The 14,533-nt window shown below is 50.5% G+C and overlaps 7 protein-coding genes across 7 annotated transcripts; 2 read left to right on the top strand and 5 right to left on the bottom strand.

Moving 5' to 3' along the window:
• Window positions 1-248: 248 nt before the first annotated feature.
• COCCADRAFT_111595 (uncharacterized protein) lies at window positions 249-2,159 on the bottom strand (the record flags this gene model as incomplete). Its single annotated transcript, XM_007720027.1, has 3 exons — window positions 249-1,418; window positions 1,484-1,974; window positions 2,024-2,159. The coding sequence occupies 3 exons, from the start codon at window positions 2,157-2,159 to the stop codon at window positions 249-251; spliced, it is 1,797 nt and encodes a 598-aa protein (XP_007718217.1).
• A 529-nt stretch (window positions 2,160-2,688) lies between these two features.
• Window positions 2,689-2,847, bottom strand: COCCADRAFT_111579 (uncharacterized protein; the record flags this gene model as incomplete). The annotated part of the gene is made up of 1 exon (XM_007720026.1): window positions 2,689-2,847. One exon carries the CDS (start codon window positions 2,845-2,847, stop codon window positions 2,689-2,691), a length of 159 nt encoding a protein of 52 aa, XP_007718216.1.
• A 372-nt stretch (window positions 2,848-3,219) lies between these two features.
• Window positions 3,220-5,173, bottom strand: COCCADRAFT_41805 (uncharacterized protein; the record flags this gene model as incomplete). Its single annotated transcript, XM_007720025.1, has 3 exons — window positions 3,220-4,094; window positions 4,222-5,036; window positions 5,148-5,173. The coding sequence occupies 3 exons, from the start codon at window positions 5,171-5,173 to the stop codon at window positions 3,220-3,222; spliced, it is 1,716 nt and encodes a 571-aa protein (XP_007718215.1).
• Window positions 5,174-5,873: 700 nt separating this feature from the next.
• On the bottom strand, window positions 5,874-8,522 carry COCCADRAFT_9934 (glycoside hydrolase family 2 protein; the record flags this gene model as incomplete). The annotated part of the gene is made up of 1 exon (XM_007720024.1): window positions 5,874-8,522. The coding sequence occupies one exon, from the start codon at window positions 8,520-8,522 to the stop codon at window positions 5,874-5,876; it is 2,649 nt and encodes an 882-aa protein (XP_007718214.1).
• A 2,260-nt stretch (window positions 8,523-10,782) lies between these two features.
• Window positions 10,783-11,142, top strand: COCCADRAFT_41803 (uncharacterized protein; the record flags this gene model as incomplete). Its single annotated transcript, XM_007720023.1, has 3 exons — window positions 10,783-10,845; window positions 10,900-11,040; window positions 11,089-11,142. 3 exons carry the CDS (start codon window positions 10,783-10,785, stop codon window positions 11,140-11,142), a joined length of 258 nt encoding a protein of 85 aa, XP_007718213.1.
• A 456-nt stretch (window positions 11,143-11,598) lies between these two features.
• COCCADRAFT_41802 (uncharacterized protein) lies at window positions 11,599-12,591 on the bottom strand (the record flags this gene model as incomplete). Its single annotated transcript, XM_007720022.1, has 2 exons — window positions 11,599-11,822; window positions 11,877-12,591. 2 exons carry the CDS (start codon window positions 12,589-12,591, stop codon window positions 11,599-11,601), a joined length of 939 nt encoding a protein of 312 aa, XP_007718212.1.
• A 1,009-nt stretch (window positions 12,592-13,600) lies between these two features.
• On the top strand, window positions 13,601-13,852 carry COCCADRAFT_64892 (uncharacterized protein; the record flags this gene model as incomplete). The annotated part of the gene is made up of 1 exon (XM_007720021.1): window positions 13,601-13,852. A coding segment is annotated over one exon (252 nt), but the record flags the coding sequence as incomplete, so codon positions are not given.
• Window positions 13,853-14,533: the final 681 nt, after the last annotated feature.

Here is a 14,533-nt window from a genome sequence, read left to right as displayed (position 1 = left end):
GGGGGGGGGGGGGGGGGGTAAGCTGTGTGTATCAAACAAGGGCAAAAGTCGGGGGGAGGGCTTTACTTTTCTGCAAGTACCTGTTATATCCCGGTAGTACATGTGTCATGTTAGCGGGCGCATTTACTTATATGGTTGATACACAAACTTTGTAGTTTAATCAAAATATAACAGAGTATTATATTTAACATGTTATGTATTTGAACATTTTTTGTTCTTTTAACATCAGGCGTTACTTTCATATCTTCTCAAACCACACACAGCGCAGCAACAAGCCCAACCACCAACGCACTCACAGCCCCCTGTCCCATCTTGACTGCAGCATTCTGCGTCTGTTGCGGCGGTGTCCCCACTGAAGGCGAAGGCGTCGTCCCATTCGTCGCCGTCCCATTACCCGGCGCAACAACATCATCCCTCTGCCTACTAACCTTCTCAATGCGTCCATCCAACTCGATATCCACCGGCGACTGCGCCTGAATATACCTCGTCAAAACCTCATCCTGCGTATCCAAACTCACAAAATCCGTCATAGCCTCAAAGAAATTATCGCCGCCGCCTGCGATGAAATCCAGGGTGACCATTTGATACGTAGTATCGTTGTTCAGCGGTTCGCCACCAATGGTAACAGCGATGAGTTTAGTATTGTTACCGTTGTCAGGGTTATATTCTACCTTGATGCCCTGACTGATTTGGAAAAAAGACGTTACGGCGCGTCCGTTTCCGACGTTGACACCGGTGAGGATGCCTTCGAGGGCTTCCCAGAGCGACTTTCCGGTTATGGGGAGTTGGACGATGGAGTTGCCAAAGGGGAAGGAGGTTAGGACTTCACCGCGGGTGATGTCGCCCGTGTCGATGGTGGCGCGGATGCCGCCGGCGTTGATGAGGGCGAAGTCGACGTCGTCGGTGTTGTTTTTGCGGTAGGAGAGCATGGCGTCGGCCATGAAGTCACCCAAGAGACATTCTTGGCGCTGACAGGTTTTTTGGTCGAGTTCCACCTTTGTGGTGCCGAGGACTTGGGCGGCGAATTCTTCAAAGGGGCCGCGCCACGCTTCGATTTCGGCTTGGAGAGGCGCATCTTGCTCGGTGGTGTTGGTCAGGTGGATAGGGGCGCCGTGGTAGGCGAGGATTTTGCCCGAGGGATCGTAGGTTACGTCGATGTAGCCGACGTATTCGCCCCAGCGGTAGGAGGTTACGATGAAGACTTCGTCGCCGTCTTTGTTGTCGACAATGGTTGGGTACTTGCCTTCGGCGTCTTCCATGTCGCCGAGGAGCGTGTGGCTGTGGCCGCCGATGATGAGGTGGAGACCAGTGGTGGCTTTGGCAAGTTCCTGGTCCTTGTCGTAGCCGATGTGGGTAAGAGCTGCAATTCTGGTGATGTTGGTGGTGCTCTTGATTTGGTCGATGGCACCTTGCACGGCCTGTGTTGGTTGTTAGTCTTTGGCCATTTGATCTGGTTGGAGATTGTAGAGAAAAGAAGACTTACTTCGACAACATCGGAAAAGATGGTTGTTGGATCGGCGTTACTCAAGCTGCCAGTTTCTTGCGCGGTGACTCCAATGACTGCCAAATCATGCTCCTCAAAGATAGTCCAGGGCTTAACCGTCTTGTTGACATTTGGATCCTGCGAGTGCACATTGGCACTGACAACGGGGAATGTGAGATTGACAAGAAACTCTCCAAGCTCAGCATCTCCACCGTCAAACTCATGGTTTCCAAGTGTCATGGCATCAAATTCGAGCTCGTTGAGCACCTCGGCAATCTTCTCGCCACCATAGTAGCTGTAGAACAGGGTACCTTGGAACTCATCACCGGCGTTGAGCCAAAGGCTATCTTCGACATTGGGGCGCTGCTCCTCAATCACATGCTTGACACGGGCATAGCCTCCGTAGCATCCTCGCTCAGGCCTGGTGCAATCGGTTCCTGAAGAGCTGAACTCGTCCAGATGTGCGTGCACATCGTTGATGTGGAAGAATGCTGCGTCACGTGAGTAAGTGTATAGAGCAGACTATGCAATGTGGCTTACAGATGTTGTAGTTTCCGTCCTGGTCAAGACCACGCTTTACCATGCGCTTGCTATACAAAACATCCTCTGCCTGAGCAAGCGTAGACAAAGCTGAGAGGGCAACCAGAGAGGCGCCTGGTGCAGTATTGAACTTCATCCTCGCCGACTCGACTCGAGCAATTGACTGTGAAAACGAAAGGGGAGGGCGCGAGCACGAAGAACAGAAACCATTATTTTTTTTCCAGCCAGGGCTGTTATATAACTATATGTTCCCCGGACGTCTCCGCTGACTTCACAGCATCTCTTTCTTGGCACATCTTGGTGTGGCCGTGCACAGGGCTCGGCAACTGCCTCTTCCAGTCTAATGCTGAGCCAGGCGTGATAACAGTCTGCCAATCACGGCAACACGTGCGAAGCAAAGCACATGCAGTCCTCCCGTCCATTGCTTCTTGTACCTGGATACCGGACCGCCACAAAAGGCACGGAAATTGGGCGAGGCTCACAGCAGAACACGTGGGCTTGTGTGTGTTGGAAAGGGAAAAGAAAAACTTGATTTGTGGCGATGCATGCGCAAGAGTGGGGGAGATGGAAAGTGCATACAATGCAGACTGAAGGAGTTCGCATTCATCGTACTACTATAGGTGATAGGCTGGTATGACCCATGGCCAAACCCCAGAATCCCCAGACTATGGTCTACGGATACTAGGGCCCAAAAAGACTCGCATTCCCCAAACACCGGAGTGGACTTGCTGCTCGACCCGGCTAAGACTTGCATTTAGCGCAGGTCCATCTTCGGCCCAAGGTGACTGAAATTGCACCTCGTCTATCTCTTCCTGTTTTTCCATCTCCAACTCCAGATTTTCCTCTCGGTATATGGCCAACGGTCGATTGTCGAAGGTATGACGAAAAGAGTTGTTCGGATGTGCGGGGTCCCACCACTCGCCCCGCCCTGTCGAAAAGGATGCCCCGGCTTTGTTTTGATCGATCCTGTGGTACAACTCAGCAGTAGAAGGGAAAAGAAAGCTTACTGGATAATCATGCGTGTTGAGAACGTGACTCTTCCCACCACTCATCCTGGTGTGTGTTGCTGACGTCGTCCTGCTTCAACGTTAGTACATGAGAAACAATCATGTTTGCTGAGCAACATACCTTGCATCCTTCTATCAGTCTTGCTTCAAATACTTGAACCTCAACTTCCCCTCAGACCCAGACGTCGACTAGAAAACCGGCTTCTTATAAGCCGCAACCCGCTTGGTCGGAATAGTCGCAGGGCTCCAGGGCTCCTTGAACGATCCAAAGACCCAAACGGGATTGGCCATTCGTCGCCGGCTAGTCGCTACGAGTCCACACCTACCAATACCACTCAGGTCCTGGAGGATCCCAATGTGGTCCGCCTCGACGACCCTGGACGCTTGCAGGGCAATCCTGACAACAGCATTGCCATAGTTAAGCTGACCCAGGCCCGGCTGCTCACCCCTGGCAAGAGCCTCTTCGCGACGAATTGTCTCGTACGCCTGGACGCTGGCGAAACGAGTGAGGAAGCGGCGCTTGAGCGTCAAGCTACCCGCTTTGTCGCTTTGGAAGATCTCTGATGTCTCGGAGCCGACCGAGGTAGGCCGAGAGTGCTGCAAACCGACGAGTGGAGCCCATTCGTACCGTGATGGCAGGGCATCAGGGGATGCGGACTGCTTGACGGTATCCTTGGCGGAGAAGAAGCGTGGCTTGATGGGTCCGGAGACGAAACAGACCTGCTTCTTGGCCGTGGAGGGAAGGGATGGGCGTGCAGTTGGCTTTGGAGCGGGCTTTCCTGCGTGGGGTCCACGACCCAGTGGCTTCTTGTCGGTACTGGGGGCTGCTGACTGCTTGATACTGAGGGTTCGTCCAGCGGTAGGACGGGGCTTGCGATCGCCAATAGCCTTTGTCTGTGGAACAGGCTTCTGGCTACGGGCGAGAGGCGTGGTGGTTGTCGGAAGGTGACGCTTTCCCTGCCCCTGAGGCTTCGTGATCGCAGCCACCTTATCGCTCTTGGCTGGTACCGAAGATGCGGGTTTGGCAGCTTTGACTACGTTGCCTCGTGTTGTCCCCTTGGTACCTGGTCGGGATGGTAGTGGTGTTGTCTTGACACCATCCTTTAGCGGGTTCGACGGAGCGGTAGTGGCGCGTAGATCTGCATGTTGTTAGTTACCATATCTTACATGAAGCAAGATCAATTCACTTACCTTGTCCTTGCTCCTCCACAGTAAACTCCTTCCTTGGGTGCACGCGTGGCATGCTGACACCTTCGCCCTTGTACTGCGGACAATGGGCGAATCCGACAAACCACGGCGATCGGTGGATCCGGAGTCCAAGCCCGAGTCGCTTCATGCTGATGAGCTCCCGTCCGATGAGGTTGAGGGTCGAAGTCTGTTGGTCCGCATCAACAGACTCGTCGAAGCTCTTGTCGTTGAAGAGCAGTGAGGAATCGTCGGTTCCCGAGTCCTCGGCTTCGTTCCGCTCGACAGGCTGCAGGATTTCAGAGTCGACCTCGATAGGGCCTTGCTCTGTGGTCTCGTCTTCGCAGTCTTGGGCGACTGCTACTTGATCTACAGGAAGTGAAGTCAACTTGGCCTTGGGGGTCCGAACAACACTCACTGATCTGACCCGACACTCCATGCTCTGTCGGACCCGAGCATCCTTCAACGCCACAACCGTGGGTCTTGGGATCTTGGTCTTCAAAAACGCACCGGCACCATTCTGCTTGTAGTCAGCTCTGGATCGTGCGTGGAGTTGGGGTACACGAGTCGCCGAAGCGCTCGGTCTTGTCCTTGACGTCAACCCGCTGGCTGGGGGCAAGTTCTGCCTTGACGCAGCCAACGTCGTTCTTGGCTTTGCGGTTGACTTGTTTGATCGTTGGAGCTGCTTGTAAGGCAGCCTGATCGGCTTGACAGCGACACTAGCCTGCTTTGCAGCACCGCGCATGTCGGGGACGCGGCGTGCAGGAGAAAGAGAATGAACAACCTTGCGGGTTGCAGCAGAAGATATTGTGGATGTATCTCTGTATACTGTTAGAGTATCATCAATGAATAGAGGGGGTGTGGGTGTTCTCACGAAATGGGACCAAAATGTGGTGGTGAGCAGAGTGAGGTGGGCGGCCCTGTTTATATACACAACAGAAAGAGTGAAACCTGCCATGGTGCCATGGCAACCTGACGATTCACTCTGAAGTCGCTTGAAGTGAGATCAGATGGTTTTCTGTAAACAAGAGCATGGCAATGGGTGATGGCGACGTACAAAGGCTCCAGTGTTGCAAGCGAGTATATATGAGCTTACCGATGTTCGATAACTCCAGAGCTAACGACAGAGTCAGATAACTATACAAGAGAAACATATCAGGGGGATTATTGCAAAAGTCTGATGATTGCGGTCATTGTTGATAGATAAACATATCTGTCTTCCAGTAATAACGAAGTGTCTTAAGAAGGTTGATACAGAGACACTAACAGAACAAAGGATAAGGTTGGCAGGGAATTTAAAGTCTACGAAGATTCCGAATGCGATTGCTTCAGAAACCAATCTCAAGCAAACTGTTTTACACTCACCCACTTCTGGTCATTCTCTAAATACGTGTGAACACACTTTCTCCATGCAAAACAGAGTCAAAAGTGTCTTATATCCAACTTAAGGATAATCTCATGACACTCGGTGATTTTCACTTCAATGATTCATTCACATGAGAAACACCGTCAAAACCCCATGTACATCAGGCATTGTTTACGCTCGCTTTCTTTCTCATCTTCACAAACACTGTTCTTGATTTCCTTTCCATGATACATTACATTATGACAGACTGCACATCACAGCATCCCAATCGAAAACCTTCCTTTTCTAAAAGTCAAGCAGCAGTGATAGTCACACTGCCGCCCTCCAGGCCCTCCGTCGTGGCTTCAACCACGATCTCTCCAGTTGCCCCAGCTTCGCTCCTTACGATAGCTAGTGCCAAGCCGCCGAAAGCCTTCCTTGTTGTCTCCGGGAACGGTACTAGATCTGTTGGGTCGCCATTGTCTGTACTGATAATGACACCAGGGCCGGATGTTACCTTGAAGCTGATTGCGTGGTCGGCGGTCGGAACGAGAGTACCCTGGCTATCATGCACGGCCACAGAGATGAAAGAGAGGTCGTAGCCGTCACCGGTGATGGTAGAGCGGTCTGCAGTGATGTTGAGCGAGGCAGCAGATCCCGCTGTGACTTGCGACGCGGTTGCCCATTCTGCGCCATCCTTATAAGTTACTACGGTGACGTTGCCGGGACTGTACTTGATATCATCCCAACGGAAGCGGTATTCGTATTCTGCCTTCTCCTTGCGACCAGCAGAAACACCGTTTACGAAGAGTTCGGCTGCGTCACCAGAGCTGTAGACATGTACAGGAGTGGTCTCGCCAGTACGGTCCTCTGGCCAGGTCCAGTGGGGTAGAATGTGTGCCATGGGAAGATCAGACCTCCAGCGAGACTGATAGAGGTAGAAGCGATCCTTCTTGAAACCTGCGAGATCTATGATGCCAAAGTAGGAGCTGCGGCTTACATTGGCGTATGGCGTGGGCTCACCAATGTAATCATGTCCAGTCCAGACGAACTCCCCCGCAACATAAGGATGCATGTCTTGCATTTGGAAGACTTTGTCTGGAGACGCGGCCCACTCCGGTGCGTAGAGATCGTAAGAGCTGATGTGGTTCGTCACAGGATCTCCGCCTTCGCCAGGCCCTCCGCCAATTACTGCGCTCTTGCTGGAAGTGACAGGGAACAGGTACTTGCCACGAGAACTGATAGTAGAAGCAGACTCGGTACTCCAAATCATCTTTTCGGGAAATGCGTTCTTGAAATCAGGAAACGAGCTTCGCCAAGAGACACCTTTGCCTTCTCCCTGGTAGTTTAGGCCGATAATGTCGATGGTTGCAGCAACTCCAGTGCTTGCATTGGCATTGTTCATACCAATGGTAACTTTTCGAGTAGGATCTTCCTCGTGAGCTATATCTTGAAGCATCTTGACGGTTGCAGTGCCAGTAGCATTGGATTGTTCCCGAAGCTCATTGCCAACAGACCAAGAGACAATGGAAGGATGGTTCCGATCGCGGCGGATAAATGAACGAAGGTCAGGCTCATGCCATTCTTGGAAAATGCGATGGAAGTCGTTTTCTACCTTGGCGTAATTCCAGGTATCAAAAATCTCGTCCATGACCAATAGACCCATGCGGTCAGCGAGATCCAGGTACCCGGGTGCTGGTGGGTTGTGCGAAGTTCGGAGAGCATTGTTGCCCATCTCCATAAGAGTCTCAATCTGGCGCTCCGCAGCTCGTACGTTGAAAGCAGCGCCTAGCGACCCAAGATCGTGGTGATTGCACGACCCCTGCACGTAGATGTGCTCACCGTTGATCAGAAGACCCTTATTTGGGTCGTATGCGACGGAGCGGATGCCAAAGACAGTTTTGTAGGTGTCCACCTCTTTTCCGTCAATTGATACAGTGGTAACGGCAACATACTCGTTGGGTTTCTGAGTTGGTGCAGGTCCCCAGAGTTTAGGGTTTGCTACTGAAACTGAGCTTTTTACAGCTTGCTTCGAGTTCCCTGCCACATCGGTGTTTGCTGTTGGAAAGGTCGCAACATTGTTGCCTTTCGCCGCTTTGGATGTAGGGTCGCGCTCGTAGATCTGAGTAACGACCTCGACACTCTGGCTGCTGTTGGCCTTGTTCTCAACTTCAACAAAAATATCAACAGTTGCCTCGGCTTCTGAAATGCTAGGAGTAGTGATGTATGTTCCCCATTGCGCGACGTGTACAGGATCAACGGTGACCAGCCAAACATCTCGGTAGATTCCAGCACCGGGGTACCAGCGTGATGAATCCAGCTTGTTGTCCAAGCGAATAGCAAGGGTATTCGCTCCAGCTTTGGCATAGGGCGTAAGGTCTAGACGGAAGGAATTGTAGCCAAAAGGCCACCCTCCCACAAGCTGGCCATTGAACCACACTGCAGCATAGGCCATGGCTCCCTCGACATCCAGGAAAATGGATTTTCCAGAGTCAATAATCTCAGCATCGATTGAAACCGATCGTCGGTACCATCCAATTCCGTTGATTGGCAGAAATCCTAGGTCACCAGTAACGCCAGGAGCGTCGAATGTCCCCGTAATGGCCCAGTCGTGTGGTAGAGTTACTGCTTGCCAGCTTGCATCGTCGAAGTTCGACTGCACATAGGTGGTGTTGGAGCCAGGCGCAGCGCCAGAAGGGCGTTGGTATTTATCTCCAACAATGAAGTCGTTTGCAGAGGGCATAATCCATGGCTTCAGCGTCTCGTAGCTGAGGCCATCGGGATTGGACGTGAAACGTGAGAAGCGCCAATCTGCGTTGAGAGACGAGCGCACACGGCCCGTTGAAGCCGCACGCGGTTTCTTGACAACATGTGCAGATGTTGCATCGAAACAAAGCGAAAACAAGACGCCGAGCAGGACGAATCTGTACGTTTTGTACAGCGTCCCAGATGAGCTCAACATCTTGAACAATCGGGACAGCGTTGATGGAGGACCAAGCTGCGGGATTTGTTCATCCAAGAGGCCAAATCAAAGAGTGGCGCTACCGCCGACTATGTTGAATACTTTGGAGTGCAGTGGTACATCCATCGTCGGCATCGCGTCTTTTGTATGTTCGGCGAAAAGGCGCCATAGGACCACATAGGGTGCGGGTCAACTCTCTCCGTCTCCCTGCACGTACTTCGTCACGGCCGGAAAATTGAAGAACAACACGCCGTCTCGGCACCGAACGATAGGCTATTTGTCGAATGATACCTAGCAAATGGTACCTATCGAGGGAAGGAAGCGGAGACTCTAAGCCGTCCCGCACTGTAACGTTGTATGCAGAGTGCGGGGTGGCTCTCTTGGCTCTGCTTAGCTCTCGCCTTGAGTTCGGCTGAGCCGGGCACAGACCTGTATTTTGTGAAGTCTTACCCAAAAGGACCTTGACAAGTGAAGATCCTTGTTGTCGCTTGCCGGTTGATGGATGATATCGAGAACGTGACGTCGTACGCTAAGCCCAGAGGGGACTTCGATCCGCTTGCTGTCCCCTCACCTTCCCGCTACGTGAGAGCAACCATTACTCGAGATGGTGGATTCGGAACCCATATTTTCCTGCTTTCGGTGCGATAAGCTACCGTGGTGATTGTAGCATAATCTTCGAGAGATGTCGTTCAATTGAGAAGGAGTGCCGACGGCCGAGGGCTCTACAGCTCCGATTAACTAGCCGCGAAAGGATATCAGTCAACCCACTTGACTTGATCGATGAGATAACGACAGATATATTATCTGTTCTATTGATCCTTCAACCCGTTAAATGGCTCAATGGATTATGAAATCAACAAGCTCCGATTAAAAGAACAACAGCAACCATGCCCGCCAGAATACCGGTGCCCATGTATCTACAACATTAAACCGTCTAAGCTCTGTCAGCCGTACTACTCCCGCCGTTTAGAGATATTGGAAATCAAATCGTAGCATCAAACCGTGCTCTACGTATTTTACCGTACCAAAGCGCATAAGTAGTAGAGCAAACGTCGCATCGAACACCATGAACAGCGTAGCCTCAACGTACCATCTCTTTGTTGCCAACTAAAGGATCGTGCCATGACGCAGAAATCGAGGCCCTTTAAGGATCCAACATTACGATGAGCTGAGGTTTCGATATCTATGGGACATGCGACTACAGAAAACCGAGAATCAGGGTGCTGAGACAAAGTACGGTTTGATGTGTGTATGTTTTGGAGACTTGGCCCGCCACGCTATACGTAGATAGGCTAAGGGAACAGATTGTTGGAGGAACTCTCGCAGTTTCTAAGAGATGCTTCTAAGAGTTGGATTCCATTACGGCCGCGTAGTATAGGTATCGCTCTCCCATCCTTTCCGTTTTGTAAGACAATTATGGATCTTTATGAACATAGCTTAAAGCCAGATTAGTTTGATACTTTTGAAGAAGTTTCTGGTACAACAGAATGAGATCGGTATTCTGCATATCTTATCAGGCAGCGCTGGGTAAGTTGCTTATGCCGTACCAGGTATTAAGCCGAGCCGTGCGATTGCCGTTGACTGCAGAGTATAGCCTATCTCATCTCACTTGGAGAGACCAGGTAAGTGGTACTTGGACTACTCTCAACCATACATATCTCCAAGACCGTGTTGCTGAACGGAAAATCGGCAATCCTAGAGCGAAGTATGTGCATAGGAACAGCGGTGAGCTAGAGACGCAGTAAGCGCAATAAGAATCTTATATTACAGAACTCAGTGGCCTAAATCCGAAAACTCCGACGCTAGACAATTTTATTGGTGAAACTTATACTATCAGGTGCGAAGTTGTGGGCGTGTTTGTTTCCTCGTTGAACTCGAACACGGAGAAAAAACCGCGCCCTCCGGTGATGAGAAGATATGGTGTTTCTCGTTGATATTGGGCACCTTTAAAAGCATAAGAAATGTGAAAACTCCCCTCAGGCCGTGTGAATTTCATGATCCCTGTAAACTGTATTCCGAAAACAAGAATACAAATCAGGAATTAGGTTTATAGACACCAAAGGTGCTCTGGCGAGCCCGGACAAACGACTTACTTGAATATTTGTAATTGAGCCGAAATCGAGTAGGCGTAGGAGGAGAAGGCGAGCTTTTCTTAATTATAATACGAGGGACCTGTTCAAGTCCCATATCGTCCATTGTCTTCATCTGCAACTCGAAATTCCACCAGATAAACGTTAACTGATCCTCAAACGCCATCATCATGGAGATCCAGGCAATCTTCCTCCTCTTCGCCGCTGGTGTCTTCGCTGGTGGCTCCGGCTGGGTGACTACCATCACCGCAAAGCGCGTTTTCGCAAGCTAATCGCCCAAATCCCAGGAATGCTACAAAAGATCTGAGAAATTTAGAAACGACCACGCCGAGCTGCCCGAAGGGTCGGATCCGGACTACATCTTCAGCTACTGTCCAGAGGCGAACGGATGTTGCGCCAATGGCAAAGCATGGTATCCCTGCAATAGTGTAAGTCGAGTCTATGCAGTGGTTATGCAGTGCGCTGATGATTTGCAGACATGTGTGCCGGGAAATTCGTGCGTTGGCTTCAATAACACTGCTTTTTGCTAGGGCTGTAATGAACTGCAAGGTGGCATTGTTGCGGATCTATTGCGTTGGCTAGCATTTCCTAAGAGTAATAGATGAGTGCATGCGGTCATAGTGTACCTGTGTATACGGTAGTGTGAGAAGTGGCAGTGGCAACAGTGGCTGGCCGAAGAAGTGGCAGATCTTGGCGAGGCCTGCTGTGAGCTAATACTATATATTTTTCCCTAAAAAACCTTTATAGTATAGGGAAAAGCTAACAAATTCGCCCTATAGAGTACTATAAGGATATAATTAGTGTAGAAATACCTGTAGTGTTTAACCTGTAGGATTCTTGCGGAATGGGGGATTTGCGTAACACAGGGATGGACGTTATATACTATATAACTCGATCGCGTGCATTTGTGTAATAATTGATTGAAGTAATAAGAACTACGTCTAGCTGTGCTGACTTCGGATGTTAGGCATAATTTCACATAAAGCTCATGCAGCATCCAGGTTACCTCCTGTACGAATCTTGTCGAATATAGTCGTTCTGTCGACGTACTCCGTGCCCTGTAAACCAAGCTTAAGGAAACCCGGATCGGCAAATTCTGCCTTGCGCTCCGCCAGCTCCTCAACATCCCAATTTCCCCAGACAAATCGACCATGCAAGAATTGTGCCTGCCTGGTTGAGGCCCAAACTGAGAACGCTGCAGGCAGTTCCGCTTGATGCATATATTAGCTTTGATACAACGCTTCAACAATTGCTATAAACTTACGCTCATCCCACACCACAGCGTCCTTCACTTCTTGTGGCGCCTTCTCAGCAGCCTCAGTCAGGACAGCACCCGGATGGACATTTACGATGTGGCATCGACTCGAGGGCATTTCGTCGGCAAGAAGCTGCAATGTATGCGCAAGAGATGCTTTGCTGACGCTGTATGCGGCCTGTAATGGGGAAGGATTGGCATGCGCTGCAAAACTCGAGATGTTGACGATAGCTTTTGGCCTTCCAACATGTTCATCCTGCGGCTGGTCAAGGAAGCTGGAGACTGCGAGGAGGTGTCCGAAGAGATTGGTTTCCATGACCGTGCGGAGCTGAGGGAGAAATTCTCTGACTGGAGTTATAGAACCAGTTGAGGCATCGGCAGCGTTAATGACAAGCACGTCAACGAACATTTCGTTCAACGAAAGGTGCTGCCATAGGTCCCTAATGCTGTCCTCAGAGCGGATGTTGCAAACGATAGGGACGATCTCAGAAGTCCTAAATGAATCTCGCAGGGTTTGTGTCGCTTTTTCAAGCGCCTCCTTCCGACGTCCTGTCAGGATCACTCGGGCTGCTTTGGCCTGCATAAAGGCTTTAGCTATGGCGAAGCCAATGCCAGATGAAGCTCCTATAATTAGGATCGTTCGGCCAGACTGATCATTTTCGATCGTAGTAGGGGAAATTGCAGCATAAGAGGAATGATGAAAGATTCTGGTTGTGGATGCCATTGCTGTATCTGTTGGCTAGTGTGTAGCAGACATAGGTCCTGATTTTATACTTGGAATGGGCCATGATGATGACGAATGTTCTGCTCAGTGATTCTAAGCTCTCTGGTCGCTTTTTGATGTTTCTACAAGCACGGTGAGCCAGTCTCTGTGGCTCACATTGAGCGATCGGAAAGAGAAGATCACGTGGTTGGACTGCGTATACTAACCAAAATTGGCTTAGTGGTCAGCGTGGCTCACGTCCAAGGTTGTAAGCCCTCCTTTATTGTCCTGCAGCATGGCTCACATCCCAGGATATAAGCCATGCTCTAGCCTACTGCAGCTTGGCCCTTGCCCCTCAGACTGATCTCCCTCGCCATGGATAACACGACTGAAGCGGTGTCAGCGCCCAAAAAGCGCCGCATCACAGCGAACAGGAGGCAGCAAGGCCGTGAAGCCCAAAGAAGATATCGTTCGTTGGCCGCTCCCTGGATGAGGCCACTCTAACAGGCACGCAGGGGAAAAGCAACGAGCTTCGCAGGCGAACGGGGATGGAGCAAAGGTAGCCACTAATACAAGCGGTGGCACGGGAGAGCTAGTCGGCTTTCCCGCGTATTTCGACAATGACAACATGTTGGAACAAACCTTTGCCTTGTCCGATAATCTCCAGTCTTCAATGTGGGGGACGGTAGCTGGAAGCTCTTTGTTACCAACGGTGTTGGAACCCGATGCGCTGGTTGCGCAATCTGTGCTGCCGAACAGTCAAGTTGCAAATGCTGTCAGTCAACATGCCACAAATTCTACTTTGCAAATCCCATTGGATAGTTACATCCACGTTCCGCGATACTCCTTCTATGCAGCAGGAGCTGCAAACGCAGCCGTTTTGGGCATCTCCTTCCCGCGCCTCCAAGAGCACAAATGTGGTGATGACCGCATGCTATCACCATGGACAGATCATACATCACATGTAAACTTGTACGAACTCACATGCGCACCCGATCTTATCGCGGGCGAATGCCAGAGAAAGTACGACCACGATCTTTACATTGATTGCTTGCCTTTTAAGGATTTTCGCGAAAACTTGTTAGCTTTACGATCAGTGGAGCCCAAGATATTTGATGAAAACGATTTTATCCAAGATTTGGACGTCCGCGATGCATTTCGATGCTGGGGTCCGACGCCTTGGGAAGATAGATCGTGGGAGATCCAGCCTTGGTTTCTCCAGAAGTGGTGGATGATTGTAGGTGGAGAAAATGGAGAGATGGCGACATCAAGTCGATGGTGGCGGAGGTTCCGGGGAGAGGACTGATCCGGCTTGTGAGACCTGCTTCACAGAAGCAATGTAGCGCTTGACACAAATAGCAGTATTAGGGTTACGTAGGGTTACTAGCATTGCGCGACAATATGTCCGCGACAATACACCCGATATCTATGCGCCAGCCAATCAGCATACGCGACATTACACCCGGGACATTTTGTCGCGTGATACTTAGGAGCTAGAGGGGGGGGGCTCTCGCGGAACCGAAATGGCCGAACATCTCAGGCAAGCGAAAGGGCTAGTTTCTTCACTTGATCAACTTAACACGCAGCTGCACCTTTGTACGTAAGGTCTAACTCTCTAAAAACGTAGACATCTATTAAATCTATATAGCGCTTTATTTTGTATGCTATACATATATATTTGAACGTTGTTGTTGTGTTGATATTTAGCGTTCAAAGTGGGTACTTTTGGTGGTGGTTTGCTGTTGTCTGGCTATTTCAGTTCTGCGAGAGGGGGGGGTCAATACCCAGGGTTTGCCTAATTAGGACTAGTGCCTGACAAGACCCAATACTCAGGGCATTAAGCACGGGCCTTAAGTTAATATCCACTGACTACGGAGGTGCCTCACAAAAGTTCTGTCCCGCCAAGAATAATCTATCCGATGTACGGCCGCCTTAGCCGAGGCTTGTCTCTCCCCTCTATGTA

Source organism: Bipolaris zeicola, assembly GCF_000523435.1.
Source record: "Bipolaris zeicola 26-R-13 unplaced genomic scaffold scaffold_384, whole genome shotgun sequence".
Lineage (NCBI taxonomy): Eukaryota > Fungi > Ascomycota > Dothideomycetes > Pleosporales > Pleosporaceae > Bipolaris > Bipolaris zeicola.
Note: the sequence above shows the minus strand (reverse complement) of the source record. Positions and strands in the feature narration are given on the sequence as shown.